The 24,000-nt window shown below is 40.7% G+C and overlaps 2 protein-coding genes and 1 non-coding gene across 4 annotated transcripts in view; 1 reads left to right on the top strand and 2 right to left on the bottom strand.

Moving 5' to 3' along the window:
• Positions 1-299: 299 nt before the first annotated feature.
• gatc (glutamyl-tRNA amidotransferase subunit C) lies at positions 300-3,526 on the bottom strand. The gene is made up of 5 exons (XM_005940196.3): positions 2,982-3,526; positions 1,572-1,622; positions 935-1,104; positions 716-819; positions 300-552 (listed from the first exon to the last, which is right to left on the bottom strand). Exons 1-5 carry the CDS (start codon positions 3,171-3,173, stop codon positions 491-493), a joined length of 579 nt encoding a protein of 192 aa, XP_005940258.1. The 5' UTR covers positions 3,174-3,526; the 3' UTR covers positions 300-490.
• A 28-nt stretch (positions 3,527-3,554) lies between these two features.
• trnak-uuu lies at positions 3,555-3,627 on the top strand. The gene has a single exon. It is a non-coding gene; the product is annotated as a tRNA-Lys (tRNA).
• Positions 3,628-4,546: 919 nt separating this feature from the next.
• sgsm1a (small G protein signaling modulator 1a) overlaps positions 4,547-24,000 on the bottom strand; it is a 35,967-nt gene continuing 16,513 nt past the window's right edge. Inside the window, exons 4-25 of one of the 2 annotated variants that reach the window (XM_042227680.1) lie at positions 20,898-21,060; positions 20,457-20,609; positions 20,299-20,366; positions 19,379-19,524; positions 17,577-17,714; positions 17,110-17,234; positions 16,179-16,246; positions 15,932-16,095; positions 15,403-15,538; positions 14,546-14,675; positions 14,005-14,069; positions 13,297-13,442; positions 12,755-12,883; positions 12,487-12,669; positions 12,202-12,267; positions 10,916-12,040; positions 10,698-10,822; positions 9,008-9,090; positions 8,760-8,869; positions 8,553-8,649; positions 8,047-8,214; positions 4,547-6,074 (exon numbers count right to left, since the gene is read on the bottom strand). In XM_042227680.1, coding sequence (XP_042083614.1) covers positions 5,986-6,074; positions 8,047-8,214; positions 8,553-8,649; positions 8,760-8,869; positions 9,008-9,090; positions 10,698-10,822; positions 10,916-12,040; positions 12,202-12,267; positions 12,487-12,669; positions 12,755-12,883; positions 13,297-13,442; positions 14,005-14,069; positions 14,546-14,675; positions 15,403-15,538; positions 15,932-16,095; positions 16,179-16,246; positions 17,110-17,234; positions 17,577-17,714; positions 19,379-19,524; positions 20,299-20,366; positions 20,457-20,609; positions 20,898-21,060 — 3,677 coding nt within the window. In that variant the 3' untranslated portion in view covers positions 4,547-5,985. The remainder of the gene's footprint in view (positions 6,075-8,046; positions 8,215-8,552; positions 8,650-8,759; positions 8,870-9,007; positions 9,091-10,697; positions 10,823-10,915; positions 12,041-12,201; positions 12,268-12,486; positions 12,670-12,754; positions 12,884-13,296; positions 13,443-14,004; positions 14,070-14,545; positions 14,676-15,402; positions 15,539-15,931; positions 16,096-16,178; positions 16,247-17,109; positions 17,235-17,576; positions 17,715-19,378; positions 19,525-20,298; positions 20,367-20,456; positions 20,610-20,897; positions 21,061-24,000) is intronic. The other variant, XM_005940195.3, reaches the window with a different exon arrangement.

Below are 24,000 nucleotides of genomic sequence, written 5' to 3'. Positions count from 1 at the left end.
CTAAACAGTTACAAAAAAGTTTGAATACATGCAAATCTTAATATGTAAAGTATTTAGAACTTCCCAGTAAATGTACTGGAATTAAGAATTAATTACACACAAAACAAAAATATCCAACTACAAGAATCTCAAACTGTACTTAAGCACAGTTCATTTTATTCACTGCAGATCAAAATAATGTACTACCTTTGACCTCAGTGTCCTCATAGAGGCTGTAAATAAACCGTCCACTCACTATTTCCATAAAACGATACTGAAACTAAACAAAACATGGGCGGCAAATGAAAGTGAGAAACACAACTTGTACAAGTTTTTTTATTTTCCTGTTGCAGAAAAAATGTGAAAACACACACATCACACCGTGTTTATGACTGTAGCTATGAAGGCAAGCTGGCCTCAATTGGCAGATCAGACACATACAGCAGCTCTTAAACGACACTTTCCGTCTTCAAAAAACGTAATAAATATCAAGGCTATAGATGCATACACATCAAAACTCTGAGTTTTTCAGCATGGCAGTCCTCTCCTCCCTCTTAGGTAGAGGAATATTTCCTGTGGTAAGAAAACAAGCAATAGTTAAAGACCCCTGCAAGTACACAATGAATAACATAACATATTGGGTAATTTTATTAATTTCTCTACTCATTAATCCAGTCATACCATTTTTAAATCAACACTAATTGACAGAACCACAAGAAATTTGGGTTTTTATTACCTGGTGGTGCCACAAAATATTCTTCAACTGTGCTTTTTGAGAGCTGAAGCAGTTTTTCAGCACAGTCACCCTCCATCACAGCATCCTCCCTCAGGTACAAAACCCTGATTGTGCAGGGATAAAACCCAGTCTTTAATCAGCATTGAAGCTAATACGTGCAAGTGAACACAGCCATTAATTTATTGACAGGTGCATACCTGACATCAACCCCAGCCATACCTGTCCTCCAAAACTGAATCCATCGGTTCAACCCCTGTTGTGTCAACGACATGAAGCTGGTCTGCAAACCGTATGGCTTTTTCCAAACAGGCCAGTCCCTGTTTGGTGCGAAAATCGACCAAAGCCAGTCGCTCCAGTTTGTCCACCAGGTCAGCAGGGATATGGGCAGGCTGTTAGATAAATGGTGTATTGCTTAGAAATGTATGGGTGACAGCTTACTTCAACCATCACTAAAATAAGCCCAGTACTCTACATAATCATTGAATAAAGTCCTCAATCATTTATTCTCAGCCAACTTTATAATGACCAAATTTTTTTCATCAAGTTATTTTCCTCTTTGAAGAGTTTAGCTGTCTGTCACTGCTACACAGCTTTATCATATCCAAGCTAATTTTGTATGACATTGTTTTGATGTCATACAAAACCCTAAAGCTTCATGGCAACAAATAACTCACTGGAAAAAAAAATTGTGGGATCTGCCCACTATCAACTAAACTGACATTAGGAAGGTGTTCAATGGCCAGTAATGGCCTAAAGATGAATGACTGAAATCTGTCAGCTAAATATCTAACATCTACTGTGATTTCCAGACATTCAGTCATGACTGTACTATGCTGTGCTGTGTTAAGGGGATTACCGGAGGAAGCTGGTCCTCTGGTACTGGTTCCCATGTTGCCACCTTTGGTATCTGTAGAAGAGACAACCTGGTAACAAGATTGAGCCACTGATCAATAGAAGATGCTGCTATATTGGATATAGTGAGGGTAGCAAAAACTAAGTATATTTACTCAAATTCTGTAGTAAAGTAGTTTCTGAGATAACTGTACTTTATACCCCCACTTTCAGGGGTAAATGTTACATTTTTAATATTTATGTTGACATCTCTAGTTATTAGTTACTTTTAGTATGAAAAGGCAAGGCAGACCCTGTGACCCTCCTCATATGAAGACACTACATTTAGAATTTTCTGTGTGTAAATGAGAGGGAGACAGGTGGACCGGTGAAGCTGCAAGAAGCAGAGGTAGTGAAGGTAGATGTGTTTAAACACCTGGGGTCAACCAAAACAACGGACAGTGCACAAGTGGCAGGTGAAGAAGAGAGTGCAGGCCGGGTGAAGTGGGTGGAGACGAGTGTCAGGGGTAATTTGTGACAGGACAGCAGCAAGAGTGAAAGGGAAGCTGTTGTGATGTATGGTTTGTAGACGTTGGCACTGACAAAAAGTCAGGAACTCAAGCTGGAGGTAGCAGAGTAGATGATGTTAAGATTATGTTTGGACCAGGATGGGCAGGATTAGAAATGAGAACAGCTGAGGTTGAGCAGTTTGGAGACCAAGTCAGAGATGCAATGCTGAGATGGTTTGGACATGTACAGAGAAGAGATAGTGGATAAACTGGACACAGGACACAAAGGGTAAGACTACAGAGAAGGTTCACATATACACTGAAAGAGAACATACAGAGGTTTGGTGTGATAGAGGAGGATGCGAAGGATAAGGTGAGATGGAGGGAGATGAACTGCCTAAAGGGAGCAGCAGAAAGAAGAAGACAGTTCATTTTGATTAGTGGTGTTTTATACTTTGTCAAGCAATGTTGGCTTTATTGTGTTATACTACAAAATATGCTCATTATCCCCATGTGAGGGGATAAAATACAAACAAACTGTAACTAACAACTTTCTGGTCCAACAGGAATTTTAGTTTATAGTTATCAGGTCCAACTAATCCCAAATAGCTAGGAGAAATTAAAATCACATTGCAAAGAAAAGATCTCTGGATCTAAAGAGCTTAAAATACTGTGCAACTTTCAAACTTTGTGACCTCTGACCTCTCATATTGACTGCGCCACCAAACAGCGGTAGCTTTCCTGCAGACTTCGCTCATAAATGTTGAAATTATCAGATATATCGTCAAAAACCACGCTTAAGTTTTAATCGGCATGTCTCAATTTGAGGGGCTAACCCAGAGCCCTTCTCTAACACTTCACTTCAGCCACGTTTTAATGCTCGTTGCACTTAATCAGGACTTTTACTTGTGACACATGTACTGTACCTTCTGGTTAAGTGGTTGAGAGCTGAGCAGACGCGTTGTATTTGCGCTGTGGCTCTGCGGCCAGCTGATTCTCTTGCTGTTTAGGATTGTTATTGAGTATCCATCATCGGGTAGCAGGCTAAATAACATCCGAGGGATTTTTACCGACACGCCACGGAATGTACGCGAAGCAGCGAGGCTAAACACGGACATTTTCAACACAGCTAGCTGCCAGTCAGCTATGTCTAAGATGTAGTAGAAAAATTAAGCATTTCACTTCTAGTCTACTTTCACTAGGAAGGTAAGCTCCAGGCTAACCTAGCTTCACATGCTATAGCTAGCCAAGGACCTGCTGTAGCTAGCAGGAAAAACGAGAGGAAGCGAGAGTTTGAAATCTGAACGTACTTCCTTGTTGGCACCGCCAGACTTATTTTCTTTAGTTTATAAGGAATGAGGGTTTTAAGCCTGTTACACGTATAACACAGCTTAATAGATGCAAGGCTTAAATTATAACAATTTTAAAATACAAAAACGTATTAGACCTCAGTATAATTTTGAGTTAGCTTGCGACAGCCGTGTGTCTTCGCATCGAGCGCCCGGATAGCTCAGTCGGTAGAGCATCAGACTTTTAATCTGAGGGTCCAGGGTTCAAGTCCCTGTTCGGGCGTCAATTTTTGTTTCCAGTTTTCAAACTACTCAAAATACATACCGACCCTGCTGACATAATAGCGGCTTCTTTATTCTGTAAGGGGGCAAACGCGCTGAGAAGCTCGCTTTAAAAAATGAATGCAATGAAGCTGATTTCCACTAAGGTGAAATTCTTGACTTTAAAATCTGTATAGAGTCTCTTGACAAAATAAGTCACAATTTAATCACCACCACAAATGTCACACCCTCAGGGAAAAAAAGAGCTCTTTCATTTGTAAAAACTTTCATGTGAAGTGAAAGTACACTTTCTTTAATTTTTAAGGGTTTTAGTATCAGGGAGTAATGAAAACTTAATTGAATCCTTAATAAGTTCTAAAGTTATCTAGGTCACAAGATGACATATTACACACTGATTCATTATTAGCCAATCAAATGCAAATCGGAAAGTGTGAGCACCTCTGTAAAAGAAGAAGCTTTGGCAGTTTGGAGCATTTAAGTGTGTTAACATAATACCAAGCAGCAAATGTTGATCTGGGAAATCAGTTAAATCAGTCTGGGAAGGGTTATAAAGCAGGTTGAACACAGTTTGAAGTCAGTCATTCTATAGTAAGAAAGTTGTTGTCTTCACCAAGAGTCATCGTCCCAGCAAATTCAATGCAACTGTGCAATGTAACAAAAGGACTGAACATCTATCACTTGTTTGGAGGAGTTGAAGAAACCTCCAGAAGTCTTCTGGGTGCATTTAGTTTTTTTTTTTTATTAAGTCCTGATACATAAAACCTATTTAAAGGGTAATTTCTTTTTCACATGACTTCCTGAATCTTGATTTTTGTTTTCTTACTAATGAACAGAGCCCTGTTGGTATTTCTGCCTAATCAGCCCCCTTCACTTTGATTATATTTAGTAAAATGCACATTACAATTATGGAAAAATAATGATTCCATTTTATTTTTTATTATTAGAACATATACCATTTAATATATTGTATATATGACCTAAGTATAGAATTTGATTGTTTTACAATACACATTTAGAACTGGCCACAAAATAAAAATATCCGATTTACAAACAAAGCAGCATCCGAAAGAAAGAAATGAATGAATGAATGAATAAATACTTTGGCATAAATGTTACAATAAATTAAAACAGGCTTTTTGACAGCATTTAGCATTCACAAAGAAACACCAAGATTAAATGCAGCTCATCCCACCACACCCTTGAAACAACACTTGAAAGTTTTAGGCTTTAAATGATGAGTATACGTCTGTCAAATCTGCCAAAAAAACAAAAAATGTACTTTTAAAAATCTGCCATACGGTAACTTTCATTCTCAGCTCTCTGCTTAAACCATCCTCACACTGAATAATCATATGATCTCCGCTTTTCAGCTAAAATTAACATTTAAAACAGGCACCGGACAATACAGGACAACACAAGGAAAAAAAATCAAGATGAGTAATCACAATTTATAAAGTTCACACTTGGTTCACTGGATAATGAAAAGAAAAAAAAAAAGAAGTTAATCAATCCAAGCTTGTTTTCATTACACGAATCTCCGCTAAGACATCAATCGGTAACATAAATGTCAGATTATGATTTTACAAGATAATTTATTTCCAATAATTCAAACACGTTTTCTTCTCCCGGTACACCACAGTTAACACACATAACAAATAAAGACATACTATTTGGCAGACGAGGCAGTTCAAGAACACTGGAAACACCGTTGGCTAAACCAATAACGTGGTGTTAAAAGCTGAATTATCCTGAACACTGTGTGAAACATAACTGGACTGGGTTACATTTTGGGCTCCAAGCCAGTGTCCTGAATCAGTCTGTAAAAATTACTTTTGCTTTAGGGTGTAAAGCATATTAAAAGTCTGCAGACATTCTTTCCTTCGTTAGAATAAGAGGATAACTGTATCTCTTTAAGAGCTCTATCTTGTAGATGAAAAATAATCAATATAAACTATTATCACAATGTATTTTTCCCATAAATATAGTCTCTGGTTGAATTCAGTTCTGCTTTTTGGTTTGAAGTGTGCAGCTAAAACCATCTTTATCTGAAAATATTAAGTGCACTCGGACTAAAGTTGACACTTGAGGGATTTCTGAGAAAAAAAAGAAATATTTGGAAATTAAACAGCTTTACATTTGTTTTCACTTCAACGTACTGACAAATGTTAAGCGTAATATTCTCACACACCTGCTGACAACACAAACAACATCGAATAACATATAAGGATATAGTCAGTAAGGCTCATAGCAGCAAAATGATTGTAAAGGCTTCATGTATGTGTGAGAGCGTGCGTTCTTCTCTTGTGCTGCTACAGCCGGTCACACTTTGCTCGGAAGGAAAAGAAGACAAACAGCACAATCACTTGTTCTCTATCAGCATCTGCACCTTGCACACAAGATCTCTGGCCAGGGTCAAAATCTGCTTGATGTTGTGACGCTCCGCCATTTCTGAAAGGCACAAACAAACAACAGCTTGAACATTTTTACCTATGCAAGATTGCACAGATCGTCTCTGTAACTGTCCGTATCCGTGATATTGTAACTTTTTGAAAACATGCTCAGAAAACTGTTTACACAGACTTTACACTCGCAGTCATCCATAACTCACTCTGCATTTCATGCTCTAATTAAAAGTTTTTGTGGACATGACATTGTAAGTTCATGCTGGCAAGCAAATAATATCTCTGACTCATTTACATAATTGTATTCAGCTGCTCATAATTCAGTCTAAAGCTATTTGTACCTGAAAATGAGCCTCACTCCTCCTTAACCCTGGCTATATATATATATTTTTTTTTAAATTAAATTTTCACCTGAAAATATGTCAGCAACACCTACAAAACTACGAGGGCACGATGCCAGCCTTGCTCTCTGTGGATAAGACAAATCTGTGGGAGCGTTTTGAAATACAATATGAATCTTTAGTGAGCCAGAGTAGGAGTTGTAAATTATTTACTGTCAGTAAATAATGTTTTAAACCTCAAGAGGGAGCAATCCAGTCTCAAGATTCACTGTTTTAGCTGCAGAAGTTTATATTGAGCAGTGTTGCTCTGTTGTGGGACTTACTGCCCTTGCATGAATGTACATGGACAGTCTGAGGGCAGTGAAAGCCCAGCAGGCACAGAACAGAGCAGGCATCAAGGACAAAGCACTGATTAAGTCAAACATAATATGTAAAAGACAATCTCAGGTAGAGGAGGGCTGCAACAGTAACTGTAGGCAGTGTGCAACAATCTCAATAACAGTGCCTATATTTGATTTGCCATTTGAATGTGTAAAAGGAGATATCAGCTGTGGCATCAGTTGATGTGTGCTGGCACTGGAATCAGCTGCTGTCACTGGGATTTTGGGCTGAGTGTAAGTTCATCGCCTGCCTGAATGTTCTGCTCCACAGAAATGGAGCAAAAACATGCTACAGCTATTTTAGTCAAAGCAGCAATCTGAGGCTCATTCACTGAATATCACGCTTGGCAACCCTCGAAAAATGATGCGTGGTTTCAAATACTGCCTGGTCCTGATACAGGGACCTGGAGGGGTGAAAAGGTTGAGTCTCACAAGAAACTCTCCTGTTAAAACATAAGACACGAGACTTCAGCATGAGACAAACAGGTTTTTGAAAACTGGATTGGAGAGGCTGCAATATTACAACATCTAATCTATTGTATGAGTCAGACTGTTAAAATGGTGATCTCTATAATGTAGCTGCTTCTTCAGTGTCTTTAAGATACAGAGCTAAAATTAATCTGCTGAATAGTAATACAATAACAAATAGATTAACTTTAATAAGTAAAATATCAAACATAAGGCTAGAGGGCCAGAATTGGCCCAGCAAAGACTTAAATTTGGTCGACTGGACGGTTCTGGAAAATGTGAAGGAAGGCATAAATTTTCTACTCCTTGATTTTCATGAAATGCAAGGTATGGCACCGATTTGAAAATCCTACGATGCTTCGAGTTATTGAGTTCAGAGAGTTGGATGTCCAGACTGCAATGACTGCGTGCCCGACGGGCTGATGACAATAAAAACTTTATATTTCATAATTATAGGACAGGCTGGGAAATAAGCTACTGGAGGCTTTTCTGTAATTTTACACATTTATCATGTAGAAACACTAAATGTTGAAATTGGAGTTCTTTTTCATATATTAAGACATCTCAGGGATTAAATGTTTAATTTAATGTCTTTACACTGACAGATATGGAAGTTTCACTGTCTGGAGGATAAAAAAAATAATCTATCTGCAGTATTAGAACAAGGCAAAACAGAGTAATGTAATCAGAGTAGCATAATGTTAATATAAAACCTCATTAAACCAGATAGTTACTAGATTAATGTTGGTTTTGAAACTTGTTCTTGTTTTATTGTGCCAAATAGTCTTGCACAGTAATGTATATGTGAACTTCAGCTTCAAGGCTTTACCGTTGAAGAACTTAATGATGTCAGTGAAGTCCATGTTATTCTCCAGGATGATGTCCCTGTACACCTCCACCAGCGCCAGTGCAATGAAGAGGACAAAGTGACTGGAAGAGACATGCTTTGCTGCCCAGATGGTTTCCCAGACTGCAAACACGTCATCATAGACCAGCTCTGCAAGACAAAGCGCCCAAACAAAAGCTGAACTGCAGCGGCGTTCGGAGGTTTGGGTGGGAGGTGAGTTCGTGGAACTTTCAGGGGATAGAGGAGACGATGCAGATACAGCAAATACGATAATAGAAAGTACGGCTAAACTAGGGCAAACCCTCATTCTAAAGTACTGTGAATCGTAAATCCAGAACATTTAACGATCATTCATGCAAAATCTCCTCCAGCTGAATCTGCTGCTAACAAGCTGGCAGATTGTTTGGCATTTTATCCACAAGCAAGGCTTAAAGAGAGGAATCTTCTCTAATTGGTGCAAACTGTGTCAGGCTATGCTGTCACTTTACCTCGCTTGAAGTCTAGGAGAAACCAGCGGTAGCAGAAATAGAAGTGGGTGTAGTCTCCATTCTGGTGCATTAGCTCAAACAGCTCACAATCCAGGATCTATACCGAGAGACGGTCACAGTAAATTAAGTAATTATAAATAAAATTAAGACAGCAATTGTGTGAGAAAAACGTGAAGAAGAAATGGGGGTTTGTAGATGCTGTGTGACCTGGATTAGTGAGCGCATGTTTGCAAAGTGAGTGTCCATAGCTCCTCCGTGTGGAAAGTTTTGATTCATTCTCTTCATGAGTTCAGTGAAACAGCTGAAAGCCATGGCCTCTGACAGGACAGAGAGAGGAAGCGGGAGTGAAAAATCGAGTGGGCAAACTCTTCTCTGCTGTTACATCAAATACTGTAAAAATACACCAAGTGTCAAAGAGGAGGGAAAATAAATAGTGAGTCAGTGTGTTGACTCACCATCATCCAGAATGACTAGAAGTGGAGCCAGCAGGTCGCACATTCCCTGCACGTAACCGATGTCAAGGTGCCTCCAGATATAGCTGTGAATATACAACCAAGAGAAGTGAACTTGACTCCACTTGGCTGCTTTTCTCTCTGAGCTGCACTAATGTCAACAGCTGTTTCCACACTCAAGTTGTAACATATAATAATCACCGTTTTTAGGACAACTACTCTGCAAAAGACTTGATCATATATTTTTCTCGGAAATTGGGGAAAAGGCGGAGATTTATTGAAATGTGGAAATACAGCATATGGAGTAAAAACAGGGTTTGCACAGTTCTTACAAGCTCGCTGGACAGCATTATTCTTCAGCATAGCCTGAACTCTCTTAGGCAACCTGTGTTGTAATTTTTAAAGTAGTTTTCAGGAATAGTTCTCCAGGCTTCTTAGAAGACATTCAAGCTTTTCTTTGGATGTTTGCTGCCTTTTATTCTGTTTTCAGTATGCTCATATTCAGTATGCTTCGGATCACTGTCATGATGAAAAATGAAGCCACTGCAAATCAAATACTTTCCAGTTGGTATTTTCTTGGTGAATTACAAACTGATGGTACTTTTCTGTGTTCATGATTCCATCAGTTTTTCATAATTTCATAATTCCAGCACCACTGGCCCAACTATGAAAAGCCCTTCTACCTTGTTTTACAGAAGGCTGTAGACACTCATTGTTCTCCCTCTCTCCTGACCTCCTCTGCATATATTGATTGATATTAGGTTAGTGTTAAGGATCTTAACGAGTAAAGAAAAAATAAAAAAAATAGAAAAAAACCCCCAAAACACAAAAATATTTAACTGTTGCTCAAAAAAAAGTTCTGGCTTCTTTGGAGCAAAATATAAAGAAATGATGTGTGACTCAAGACTTTCGCACAGTACTGTACGTTCTTCCTCCAAAACGTGTTATTCTTTGTAATTAGGGCTGCTAAAACTGTATATATATATATATTTTGTATAAGAAGGGCTTAGAAAGGTGTAGATGAGTGGCTCATCGTGAGTGAAATAAAGATGTAATCTGCTGTTTAAGAAAACGTATTTTTTGTGTGTTTTCTTATTTTCAACTAGTTACAAGAAAGAAAAAAAAAGTTAGGCATGTACAATAGAAGCAGACATAAAAACTAGAAAATGCAACTGGAGAGAGAAAGAATGTGTAGCCTGTTAGCTCAACTGTCTATAAAAACATTTCAGATCAAAGTCATTTCTGCTGCACTGTTGGATTTTCTTTCCTTGGGTTACATCTTAGTGTTGTGATCACTTGTATTCCTGGCTTCGTAGTGTTATTGTGTCGGAAAATTGACAAAGGAAGCTCTCAATTGAATCTGAGAGAGTTATTCAGCTCTTGAAAAAAAGAATTGCCCACTGCTTTGTCTTATTGGTGTTCATCTTTTCACGGTGTTTAAATATGATCACAGTTATATATGACGTTTATAGAGCATTTATGTAGTTTATTTAAGCCTAAACAGAGACAAATCCTCCACTCTTCTTCTATATCTTTTTCACCGTAAGAGCTCTCTTCAGGAGTAAAATGCTTAATGAATGACATCCCTTTTTTCAAGATTTTGTCAAATCTTAACAGCCAATAATGACGAGAAACTCACGTTTCCTTTCCATTTTCCTTTTATTACCCTTGAGTGTTGCTCTCGGTGTTTTACCTGCACATGATGTTGCGTAGTTTCTCCAGGTTGGCAGGAGTAAAGTACCAGTAGTTTCTATCACAGCGCTGGACGTCCTTTTCAATGCGGTGCAGATTCAGTGTATACAGGTCCAAAAGTTCTTGCTGAAATAGATGAAATGATACTTATGTTTAAAACATAGTTACGGTCATTTGAGTTTATTTAATGTAAATTAATTTCATATCATATTGTCATACAGAGAAAGGACTCCCAGTTGACACTTGAGAGGTCACTTGGTTCTTTGTGTTTTCAGATGCAGCCAGAGAGTCAAAGGGAGGGTAAAGGCTCTCCATCTCCGGCTCCGACAGGTTGGACTCTGTGCCCTCTGGACTGAGCTTTCTTTGTTCCTCCTTCTGCCTGAGCTCTACGTGAGGGGGCGAGTTCTCAGAGGAAGACGAGGTTTCACAATGTCCTTTCCTGCTCCAAGGCACCATGGAAACTTTGGCTTTGGGGATCTCCTCCATTTCTATGGCTGAGGGAGACTCATCTGACTCAGTCATGATGTGAGGCTCATCTTGCTGAGTGGCACTGTAGGCTTCTCTAGCTTTCACCACTCTGGTGTCTGCTGAGAGAGTGAGATTTTCCACTTCAGGAGCCCCGGGACCTTTGAATATTTTCTCTTTCCCTCCTGTCACTAAAACCTCTTTACTCGTCTTTGATTCGTCCACTTCCTCCATCTTTTCCACATTCGCTTCTTCGGGTTTCAATGCTTTTGCCGCTTCTAGTGTCTCTAAAGATTGGTTACCTTTAATGTTCCTATCGAGGCTTTTACCTTCAAGCTTTGTCCCCGCTGCTTTAACAGCTTGTGACTCCTCGATATTATCTTTCATTTCAGGCTTTAAACTCGTCTTTTTCGTGTCTATTTTATCACCTGTTTCTGCAGCATGTTTTGAAGTTTTGGTCACATCGGAGGCTTTCTCTTTCTCCACCCTTTTGTCCTTCACTTCACCTTGCACCTGGCCGTCCTTTTCCAATGACTGACCTTCGCTCTCTCCTCCTGCAGGCTTGACAGAGCTCTGTGATGCCTGAGGGACAGCTGCAGGTCTCGGGGTTGTATCTTGTGCAGCGCTGTCCTCTGTGCTGAAGGAGCCGTCCGACAGGCCAGAGGTGATGGAGAAGTTGCGAGAGGAAGGATGTCCAGAGTCAGGAGAGCTTGTCCCGTTCTGCAGAGCTCCGTTGGGCAGCTTAGGCACCTGTTTGGTTTCTCCATTCTTGGGCTCCATCTCAATCTGGTCCACCTCCTCTACAGACTCAAACACCTGAAAGAACAAGCCAAAGGGAAGCAGGCTACTCCAGGGGAAGGGTTGGGAGGATGTAAAGAACTAGCAGGAGAGAAGGTAGCAGTGAGGAGTTTTGGTTCAAAATGCTGAGATCAAACGGACAGAGCGACAGAAACGGATGATAGAAATGCAACATTATCTTCACCATCTTTAAAAGACCAAAAGACTAATTTGACATCCAAATATTGCTGAGTTTGTGATACCTGTGTGCTGCTGCTGGAATCACTCTGCAGGCGAGCCAAACTCTGCCTGTCTGAGCTCTGGGAGGACTGTGATCGGAGAATAAAAGGCATGTGTGGGAAAAAAGAGTATAAAAAAAGCACAATTCAAGCTCCAAAGTGTAAAATTGGCATTAATGTTTAATTCTCCATCTTCTCTGTCATTGTACCTGGATGAATTACTAGTTTTGGTCACAACATACACTGGTCTACACCGAAGGTTACTGTGTTTTTCCTTTGAGTCTGCATGTGTACGCGTTGCTGTTTTACCTCATTGCTCACAGTTGAATCGTGATGCTTAATCTTCTGACTGTAACTGTCCATGCTTGCACCTGAGGAGCACTTCGCCAAAGCCGCAGCGTGCTGCTCCTTCTCTCGCTGGCGGACAATCTCCTCACAGCTGAGCCACTCCCCCATGGTCTGCTGGTAGCACACTCTGACCTGATCATCCACCTGCATGAAAAAGTAAAGGATGAAGGATCAGTGTTTAGGTGGAAAAGGCTTCTGGTTCAAAACCATAAGCATAGAAACTACAAACCTCCTTTCTCTCAGCCTCTGACATACCAAACTGGTAATGACCCAGCAGGAAAGGCCACACCTCTTTCCTCAGTGATGGGTCCACACCACCAAAGTACACCAGGCGCAGCAGCTCCTGCTCCTTGTAGGCCTAAAGAAACAAGACAGGCAGTTGATTAACTGCATATGTAAATAGTTCATCACTGCTTCAAAACAACAGAGGCTACAGGCTGCTGGTGCTGAAATAGTTACTTCAGTGTCAACTGGTTTATTAGGAACAATCCAGTTTGCAGTGCTTGGCTAATAAACTATTCTTTTATTTTTAATTCAGACTCTCTTTGACTCCAGCAAATATAACAGATGTTAAAAATAAGTTTGAGATTTACAGAGCCATTAGTCGCCTGCCATGCACACTGTCGAGAGACTAATAGTGTGAACCACTTTTTAGGAGAGGATTGATATTAATATGAAGACTGAGTGATGGGGGATGCTGCTTGTGTGTGTGAACAGAAAAAAGGTAATATTAAGTTTGTGTTGCAGTAAGGGGATGTCAGAGGTGCTTACTGTGCAGTCTTTGAGGAAAGTCTGCCACACGTCTGCGGTGAGGCCTCCGGAGGCGGCACAGGGTACGTCGGGCGCCACAATGGTGTGATTTACGAGAGCTGAGAGGTGCGTACGCACTGTAGAAAGGTGACGGCAGTATGCCAGCCCTGGTTGACAATGCAGTTTGTTATTGAAGAAGCTAAAGCACGCCATAAAATATGTTTTCAAATTGAATGTGAAGGGATTTTTCAGGGTATACACTACGGCTCAGTCACAGTAGAGTAAAAATAGGACGGCAACCTCGCTGTGATGAGGAACAATCAGTGGTTGACCGGTGAACGCATTTAGTTTCTTTGCTGTTAGTGACCGGCTGCAAAGACTTGCGGCGATGCCCAGAGGTTGAGCTTGCAGCTTTTAATTGCAAAGTGATTGCACAGGTCACCGCGTAGGAGGCAAGCTGTGTCCTAACAATCGTAGACTGATTCAGTGAGTAGTTTTCTCATATGAATTTGTGATTTCTGCTGATTTATGAGTGAAGGTCATTACGCACCGAGTGCGATGCAAAAAAGCGACATGAAATTCAGAATTGTAAGATCCAAACCTGTTGTGTAATGTATAGACATACCGAACACAAAATTCGCCCCAAAATGATGTGAAAACAATGAAGTCAACATCGTCATGCAACCATCTTTTTCCCTAGAGTGACTGGAGCATTAAGCATTTACATACAGCCATAAAATGCCCTGGAGATGATCTGATACTTCATGTTGTCACATAGCAGCTTCAGAGGAGTCCTGCAGAAAGACACAACCCACATTAGTATGCAGAGAAAACACAGACAGCTATACACTATCATTAGACCAATTATTAAGTGCAGGTAATTCATATTCTCTCGAATATATGATAATCATCTATCTAATGTAGAGTTCATTACTGTGTCGGGGCTGACCTTTTATAAAATGATAAACTGTTATGCTGCCATATAGAACAAATTAGCCAGCAGCCTGTCTTCTTTCCACAACTCTCTACCATTTTATCTGCACAGCTTATCACCAATTCTCCCAACACGTTCTCATTTCACTGAGGTAAATGTCACACAATTGTCTTCTGGGTAATTGCTGGGTTCTTGTATCTTGCTTCCATCCCCGGTTTCCTCTGTATTGCAGAGGTTGTCAGGTGCGTTAGGTGAATCACAGCAGCCTTCAGGAGCTTCACAGTTCCCCGGTCGTAACACAGCTCTGTCTATCTTGGGGCGTGTTTTATCTCTCACCTCTCATGGTTGCACCCCTTGGGTGTCGCCGCTTCAGAGAAGCTCCCCTGAGAGCAGGAGGAACACGAGGACTTCCTGAGAGTGGGATGCCACATCTTAGCTCCCGGATCCATCAGATCTGGAGGAGTCACTGCAGCACGCACACAAACACGCGCCATCATAATCCCTTTAGAGCAGCATACTGCTGAGGCTTTCGAGAACAGTTATATTTGCACTTTGCAATATTTTTGCTGAAACACAATTATGCTGATCACTAGTGACCTGCTTATGCTCGATTCCTGTAAGAGCAAAGAAAAGGCGCACAAACAGAAGCATTTACGATACTATGATAATCGTGAGGAATGAAGCCATCGTGTTTGATTACATTAATATAGGGAGGAAGTTCAATTAAGCAAGCGCCTTTCTCAATTCGGTTGCCATGTTTGATTAGTTGTCCACTGTTCGCCTGATTAAAGGCTATTGTGTCGTGGTGCAGTAAAAGAGGTGTGAAGCATTGTGGCTTTATTGACACGGCACACCAATAAACATTTCCTGAGGCACAGGACAGGGCAGGAGGATATTAGACGCAAGGAATTAAAGCAAGGCAAAGCTGACAGATGGACAGACGAGCCAAAGTGTGACAGTGTTACAGCTGCTTCCTGTGAGTGAGGGGGATTCTTCAGGACAGCTGCAGGACTGCCTGGGTACGACCAGGGGCCCTGTTTTGGTAGGGCACTTTCCAATCGGTTGGAAGGACAGGGATGAAGTCAGACGGGGAGGATGAGTTACAGTCACTGTAACAAACAATCGGCAACATTTTTATCAAAATGCAAAGGCAGGGAGAAGCCCCTGGGCCCTGCTTATGTCTGGTGACTCACCAAACTCTGACTGACTGTTTGGAAAGAGGATTCGGAAGACATAGTCCGTGGCCTCGTCCTCCTCCTTATCGGAGACCGAGTCTGAGGATCCAGATCCCTGAGGAACCCTCTTTCGTAGCTTAGGAAACACCTTTCCCTGCAACAAGAAAAATAACTAATGGCAATGACAAATATGCTGAACCGCTAAAGCCCAGAAAAGCCACCCCTGTGAAGATGAACCTGTTTAGTGTCTGTATGATTAAGCCTATTAATAGTGGCTGAACATGCGTGGGTGGTTCTCTTTCTTCAGTTCAGTTAAAGAAACATTAACAAAGCCATTCAAGGTCTAAGCAGACACTAATCCACACTCCTTCACCAGTATCTCTCCACACAATGCTTTAAAGAGGCTGTGCATCCATTTCTTTCACATCCAGATGTCTTTTCTTTATTGATTTATTGATCAGAGGAGACTGAAGCACACCCTAGCTCTTTTGTGTGGAAGAACACTAGAATAAATGATGCGTGCTGTGGGAGAGCCCTCCGTGCTGACCTTTCCCCTCTGCAACCAGAGTGGAGGATCAAGCTGGCCGTGGGGAAGGAGGCCATTCTCAAGGCAGGAGAGGAACTGGAGCAAATGACCTCCTTTAGGGAAGCGAAGTGGAGGTCTTTGGATCCCGTCTTGACTGACCAGCACTGCCGTCCCCCCACTGTCCACTACAAGGTAAACAGCAGATGTAACAGATCAACAGTAATAACCTGCAAACCCAGAGTTACAGTAGTGATACAATTTCACCCACCTTGCTGATGACAATGCAAATAAACTATCTCCTCTAGAGGGATTGTCATGGCATAGTCCCAGTAAACGCTGAAAAATATGGAGACAAAATGCTGTGACCCAGACTAGTCTAACCACAATACTAGATAACAGCGACACACAAACCCATTGTAAATATTTATGTAAATCCATTATTTTACAGCTGCCAGAAAAAAGTAGTTGGAACAATCAATTCATTTGGAGAGAGAAAACATCTCACAGGTATGACATGATTTACGAGTTCGACAGGTGTCTTTTACAGTGTCTCAGTCAATAAACCATCTGCTGGATGCCGGTGTGTGAATATCAGCCTCATCAGATCAGCACCATTTATTCAGTGAGCCCTTGAGCAGCGCACAAACACACTGCATTATTCAGTAACAGCCGAGTGTTAGACAAACAACACAGCGGAGAAGAAATAATGTGCTGCTTACACGTCTGTGTGGAGGCAATTTACATGCTAAGATCAATCAATCAAATCTTTTTTTTTTAAATATATAAGTAACAAGTTTTAATACACATAAAGAACAAATAAACATGAAGTCATTGAAAGTTATCCTCTTCACACGAGAAAAGAAACCAAACCAAATGTTGAACATTTCCTGTTTGAAAAGGAGTATTAATTCCTACCCAGCTCATCTTATATATCTGTTCACAATCTAATACAGATATATGCTATAAATAAATATGCCTGTCTAATACACAGATTCATGTTATTTTAATATATATGTTTTTATAAACAGATCTATAATTATTTAACTACACCTATACAAAATTATTGTTTTTTTATAATAGTTACTATAGTTAAAATAATTATAATGACATATTAAAGCATGTGTTACTATAGAAGTTGGTATTATAAAAGTATTTCCAACATTTTACATAATGATTTTTACAGATAGGTAAATTTGCACCTGCGTTCATACTCCAAGTCTCCCACAGAGCCGTTCATGAGCTGATTGGGCGTCCACTTTAGTGTCATGAGTTCAGCAGTCTGGTGCAGAGACAGGTAACCTGGAATAGCCTCCATATCGTCCCTCTGAAAGAGCCACAGGGATTCAACTGAGGTTATGTTTGTAGGTAATAATAAATAAATGTAATAAATAATGCAAATTTTATCCACGGTTTACCCTGATAACACATAAAAGCAAAGCATTTATTAGTTTTGTGTGAAAAAGACAAAAAAAAAGAAGGAAGGGAAGATGTGTGCATTCACATTATATCACAGTGATGTGAGAAAAAAATCTGCTAGAGCGCTTTGATGACAACATAATATGTAGAGCAGCTTTTATCCAGGACGTCAATGTAACAGGATATACGTCAGGTTTTAAAGATTTTATCTCACAGCTATATAAATGCTGAAGTGAACAGAGACGGTTACCGGTTGTACGAGCACGTTGTTCTTGCCAAACAGTAGTGTCGCCCTGTTGTTCTGATGCAGCGACTCCACATATTCACGAGCTGATGGTGAGGGGGAGGGGCGCTCATCCATGCTGCTGCTGGAGTGCCGCTTCTGGATCTAGACACGCACACACACACACACACACACACACACACACACACACACACACACACACACACACAAAATATATAAAATCAGATCAAAAACTCATGACTTACATTTATTCATTCATGTGCACCAATGCAGTTTCAGTCGTTGCCGATGTCAAAAACCAGTCTGATTTTGCTTGGAGCACACAAACGCATCCGTAAGCACTGCGGCGTACAGGACAGGCCAAGTTGACCTGGTTCGCTCTTAACTTGGCAACTAAATAAATGTGATTGTCTGCAATACACTCTGTTCTTTCTCCTGGGACACACTGAGCTCCACTCATTGCAGCAATCTTAGCGAGGCCTCCAGACAGATAAACAGCATCTCAGAAGGGAACGGAACTGATAGTCTGCCGAAGCTAATATCAGCTCATATCTCAGCATAAATGGACACTATACATGTGCAGAGAAAAAACAAAAGAAGCCTGAAACTAACTCTGCTTTCACATCTGCTGAAAAATACAGCTTTTATTGTTTTGGATATGTTTACTTCAGAAATTTGCAGCAGAAAATGTAGTTGGACAGAAACAAATGATCATGAAATCTAAGTAAAACTTACATTTATGTTCTTTGGGAGCTGTAAAAGAAATACACAAGTGCAGACGCTTATAGATGGAGTGGAAATGGAAAGAGTTAATGAAAATATGTTCCTTGGATTGACAATAGAGGATAAAAACACCTGGAAATCTCATACATGACATATACATAACAAAGGCTCAAGAAGCATTTCAGTACTGAGTGAACTGGACCACAAACCACTCCATGTTCTCTACTCTCCACTGGTTTTAGCATGTTTGAATTACTGTGCAGAGGTCTGGAGCTATACTTATCAATACTGCAAAAAAAGGCCATACAGATAATCCATAATACTGATTATAGAGATCATTTAAACCCACTATTCCCAAAATCAAATAAATTTATGAATTTCACTGATCTGAGTCATCGCAATAAACAGCCTAACTCCCTGACAATATTTTGTCTGGTTTCTTTAGGGGGCACCACAGCAGCTCACCTGCCTCCATCTCCCCCTATCCCTAACATCCTCCTCTGTCAGATGATCCCTCTGTATGTCCTCCTTCACTCCATCCATAAATCTTCTGTTTTCCTCCTGCCTGGAAGCTTGATATTCAACTTCTGTTTGTCCACCATTCCTCCTCTGCACATGTAAACACCATCTCAGCCTTGGTCTCAACTTTGTCTTTAAGCTGCTCAATCTGCTCACCCCTCTGATGTCCTCATGACCAGGATGGATCTCAACATCTTCAGCTCTACCACCTACAGCTCAGCCCCCTGACTTTGTCAGTGCTATCGTCTGAAAACCATACTTTTGTCACAAATCACTCCTGATACTCGTCTCCATCCACTCCACCTCTGTCCACTGTCTTCTTCACCTGTCTGGTCCATTGTCAGTTGCTTTGGATGGTTGACCCTGGATATTTAAACTCATCCACCTTCACTGTCTCACTCACACACGCCTCTACTGACATTCATTGTTCTTCTCTCCAGAGCATACCTCCACCTTTCCAAGCTCTCTTCCACCTGAACCCTACTCTCACCATGGATCACAATGTCATCTGTAAACATCATAGTCCACAGAGACTCAACAAATAACAAACAACAAATAACACTTACACACAGCGCGGGCCTCTTAGTAGGAGAATCCTGCCTGCAGAGGCCACCGTGGATACGATGTCGTTGTACTAACTCGTCAGCAGACGGGTCTGTCCAGAAGTGGTCAGCTGTCTTCATCTTTGTGTATTCCAGTGCACAAGGTCCAACTGTTGAACAGTTTTGTTAAGCAACAATCTCTATGAAAATCAATCATTAAACACGTTGTGTAATAAATAAAAGACAGAAGAGTGACTTCATGCATGTCCAATCATCCAGGTAAGGAAATCTCAGAAAGCTGATCCTGTTGATACGATTAACAGACTCAAGTTGCTGGGAAAGACTGAACTGAATTTATTAATCTATTTATTAATCTATCACTGGAAAGTATGAAGTTCCTTGCAATCCCTCAATACAAGCCGTCTTGTCTAGAGTGTGTATATTGTCTCGGACCTGTCAAGCAAAAATCAACTGAAAAAAAGTAATAAAACAAAAATAAAATGGCAGAAACATTTTTTTTGCTGCTGTCCTGTCTTGTTATTCAGTTCAAGGCCCCTTGGATTGATACTTGGACTCTCTTGGTTGGGGATAAGGGGACAAGCATGCAAGCATATTGATAGAGACAGGGAGCACTTCTGCCTCCAGTGAAAACAATTTTCACTGTTCACTGGTGGGAAACAACTGCGGGACTATGCCTGTGTTGCTGCACAGCAGATGTCAACAGGTTAACGTCTCAGCAGTTTAGCATTTGGTCATGAGGACAAGTTGAAAGAATATAAAGAGCAAAGAACAGTTTCCTTGCTTGGACAATGAGTAAATATAAGAAATGGTCTTGTAAGAAAGGGCGGGATAACATAACGTCCTTGTTCTGCCTACTTTTCCCTAGGTCATAATCTTAAATCTTCATGTAAATGATATTAAACCACCACTGTTGGTATAATTACCCAACAGAGATGCGAGGATGGGTCCATCTACAGGGTCCATGAGAACAGCCTCTTTTTCGTAGTATTTACTGAAAGACAAATATGAAAGGGGAATTATGCGGGAAGACAGAAATCTTGTAACTCATTTGGACAAGATGCTGTTTCCCATCTCAAATTACCTGCTGTTCTCCACCAGGTAGAGGACAATCTTGTCTAGCACCTTCTCAAAAAGAGCCGTCCGTATCCACAGGTTCTTGACTACAGGCGGGCTGAGGCTGGGCAGTCGGGGCATCTTGCGAATGCTGTCTTGACTTTGCAAGCTTTGACTTCGTCTGCAGAAGGGAAAGAGTTATAATTTTAGGAAGTAGACGTGTTTTTAAAACTCCTGAAGCAAAACCCCATCTGCATAAAACAAATACAGTGGCATAAGTAACTCATGAATAAAAATGCCTATAAACATGAATTATTTAGAAGCTTTTCATCATAAAAATAAACCCCAGCCCTTCAGAGAGACAGTCATTTGTTTTCAGTGCTTTCGCTGGAACAACAAACAGGCTTTGGTGCAAGCTTTGAAGTCTGCTGTGATGTGTGATATGAGCTGTGATGTGTGCGTCTCGCACTTTGTCTCAATGATCTGCTCGAGCTCCTGGGCCTTCCTGCACAGCTCCTCAGCTGGGGGAAAGCTTTTCCCCACCTTGGTGAAGAGTGCCGCGATCTTGTTGCTACGTAGAAAGCCTGCCGCTCGCCGCTTCAGCCCATGAAGGACACACGCCTCCACTGCAGCTGTGTGTACAAAAGCACGATGCCATTATTAGGGCGCACTGATTAATAAGGTATGTCAGAAAAGCATAACAACACAGGACACGTGAATCCATCATAACAACAAAATCATCAAACCCCACAGAGAGACAGGCAAAATGTAAAGCAGAAAATGCTTCAGTGGCACAAAATTTTAAGTTTAATGTTATTTTTTTTATTATGTTAGCAAAACTCATTTGACTTTAAATAGCAGAAAATATTATTTTAGCATTTTTAAATCAGCCGGGACAGTAAAAATATAAAAAGAAAGCTCACATGTTAAGTTGTTTTACATACTTTGCTATTTACACGTCACATGGACGCACAGGCAGATTATGATGGATGGGCAGCATACTCTGCACCTAAAGCTTTCACATAAGAGTAACTTTACCTACAGCTGCATTAAATATTACCACAACTTTGATCGGCAATGACTAATGCAATTTTGACATCACCCAGAAATGTGTTTGGTAACACAAAATATTATCTTATGGGTAGCTTTTATCATTCATTCTCATTCAGCCTAGCAGTTAGCTGACAAATAATGTGGCTTGTTGCGCAGTTAAGTGCACTAACAGTACCTTCAACACCTTAAATTTGGGCTCCAAATTTGGTGTGAAATTGTTCTTTTGCATGTTACTTGGCAAATAATTAGCAGGCATCTGAGGATCCCCCTTGTTAATTAAGTTTGTGTTAGCTGAAATATCGTCACTGGCCATTTATTTTTATACCTGGCTAGTGGATTGGACATTTATGATGTGAATCTCCCGATTCGCTACATCTCAAATGTGCACTATGCTACTGAGATGTGGGGACTGTGGAGGCCATTTGAGTCCAACTCATTGTCTTATTTAAGCAACCATTTTCAGGTGATTCGAGCTTTGTCTTCTTGCTGGGAGCAGCCATTAAATGATGGGCACACTTTGGTCATAAAGGGATGGACATGGTCAGAAACAATCCTCTGTGGTGATTAAACAACGCTTGGCTGATACTAAGGAAGCCAAAAGTGTGCCGAGAAAATATATCCCCCACACCTTCACAGCACCACTAGCCTGAACCATTGATACAAGGCAGGATGGATCCATGTCTCCACGTTGTTCATACCACTTTCTGCCCCTACCATCCAGATGCCACAGCAGGAATAGCGACTCATCAGACCATCAACCTTATTAATCTTCTTTCAATCACCTTTCTTGTGATGGTCAATCTGAATTTCAGCAGGTCATCTCGACTATGATGACTACATGGCTAAATGCACTGAGCTACTGCCATGTGATTGGTTCTCTGTTCTGTTTTAGTTTTACATATCGAAAGAGAAAACCAAGATGACCATTCTAAAGCTCAAGTTTCTAAGCTGTACTCCACAACATAGAAGTTACTTTAATAAGTTAATACTGTGTATTTGTATAGTCTACATGTATGTACGTTCAGTGCATTTACACTGTAGAGATCTAGCATCTGTCATGTGACCTGTTTGTTTTTTATTTGATGAATGACCATTTGCTAAACTGTTTCCCTGGTCACAATACACTATTAAATATGCCAAACCATCAGATAATCTTCCAGTTTACCCAGTAAGCGGCCCACAAGTTAAAGGCATGTGGACACACTTGCACAGTCACTTGACCGTGGCAAAGAATAAGACACCCCCCGTTCCCTTTCAGGTCTACGTGGCAGCGCCTGGAGCTGTGTTGACATTTGAGTCCTCTTTCAGGACTAATCCCGTAGCTCTGTTCACATGGGTTCAGGGGGAAGGCTGGGGTTGGCATGGCAACTCACGAGAGAGCGAGATGAGCAGAGGGAGGGAGGGCCAGCGCCGAATCATCGGCATCATGATCGTTGTCTTTCTACCATCTTCACCCCACTAAACATTGTCACTCTTTCCCTCACCCCACCCCTTTTTTATGGACTTTCTCTGTCACTGTTAAAATCTGGTTTACAAGATTTTACTCCAGCACAGCCATTAAAAGGCTCAGTTTTCCCCACCCTGAACATTTTTTGCTAATTATCCCTCACATCTTTCTAAGGGCAACATGCTGAATGTCATGACTATATTAAAAGGCCTCCAAATATACTTCATGCCCTTTACCCTTTCACCATTTCAGCGAAGTCGTCTCCGATGCCAAAGCTGAAAGCAATAAAGCTTTAAACCTCTACACTTTTGTGGAAGCTTATGTCACAATCTCTGCAGCATCACTTAAATTAAATCCTCTGCAATTACAACCAACATCTGTTGCAGAAGTACTCATAGTTTTAGAAAAAGGGAAACCTGTTACTCACTTTTTTCAATACTGGAATTTCAACTTCTTTAGTGAAGTGAATAGTTTTATCTGAACTATTTAATGCAATTACAATCACAAAAATCATGTAGTGTGATGAAAATGAGCATCACATGCATGGATTCAGTCCCTAATGGTGAAAACAGCTAATACAGAAAATTGCCTCTAATCATCCTGTATCTGTGGCAACTGAGTGCATTAGGAGACTCTTGGCAGTGACACAGCTGAACAACACTTCGTCCAAGGCATTTGTGTTGTGGATCTCAGCAAATGAACGGGAGAGAGAGTCTGTGGGAATGAGTCAGCACGAGGTTCTAAAAAGTTATTAGCAGCCCAATTTCAGTAAGATTTGAGTTTTAAAACAGAGTTGCTAGTGAAATATTTAGAGCAGAATGTGTTTGTTTTCCCCTTTATTTCTGTCACATAAATAATATCACACCACGAATGCTCGTATTAAACATCTCCAATAATGACGTAACCCCTGTTAACTTCAGCCTCCTCCTCTCTGCTCACTTTTAGGCATTTTTCTTTCTACTGTGCGTGTGTCATCATATCCCTGATGTGGAAATCGTAGACACCTAACTCTGGCTGTAAGCTGAAAAAGAATACCCACCTGCTGATCTAACCTTCTTTTTGAGAATAGGAG

The sequence above is a fragment of the Haplochromis burtoni genome, unplaced genomic scaffold, assembly GCF_018398535.1.
Source record: "Haplochromis burtoni strain Fernald_Lab_line unplaced genomic scaffold, NCSU_Asbu1 Contig_276, whole genome shotgun sequence".
NCBI classification, from domain to species: domain Eukaryota; kingdom Metazoa; phylum Chordata; class Actinopteri; order Cichliformes; family Cichlidae; genus Haplochromis; species Haplochromis burtoni.
Note: the sequence above shows the minus strand (reverse complement) of the source record. Positions and strands in the feature narration are given on the sequence as shown.

What these genes read in the sequence shown, in the direction of transcription:
- gatc (XM_005940196.3), bottom strand. Translation starts at nt 3,173, where the DNA reads ATGTCCGTGTTTAGCCTCGCTGCTTCGCGTACATTCCGTGGCGTGTCG. An exon ending in CTCAACCACTTAACCAGAAG is followed by an intron (nt 1,623 to 2,981) that starts GTACAGTACATG and finishes TCTCTTCTACAG; the next exon opens with ATACCAAAGGTGGCAACATG. An exon ending in GATTCAGTTTTGGAGGACAG is followed by an intron (nt 820 to 934) that starts GTATGGCTGGGG and finishes CTGCACAATCAG; the next exon opens with GGTTTTGTACCTGAGGGAGG.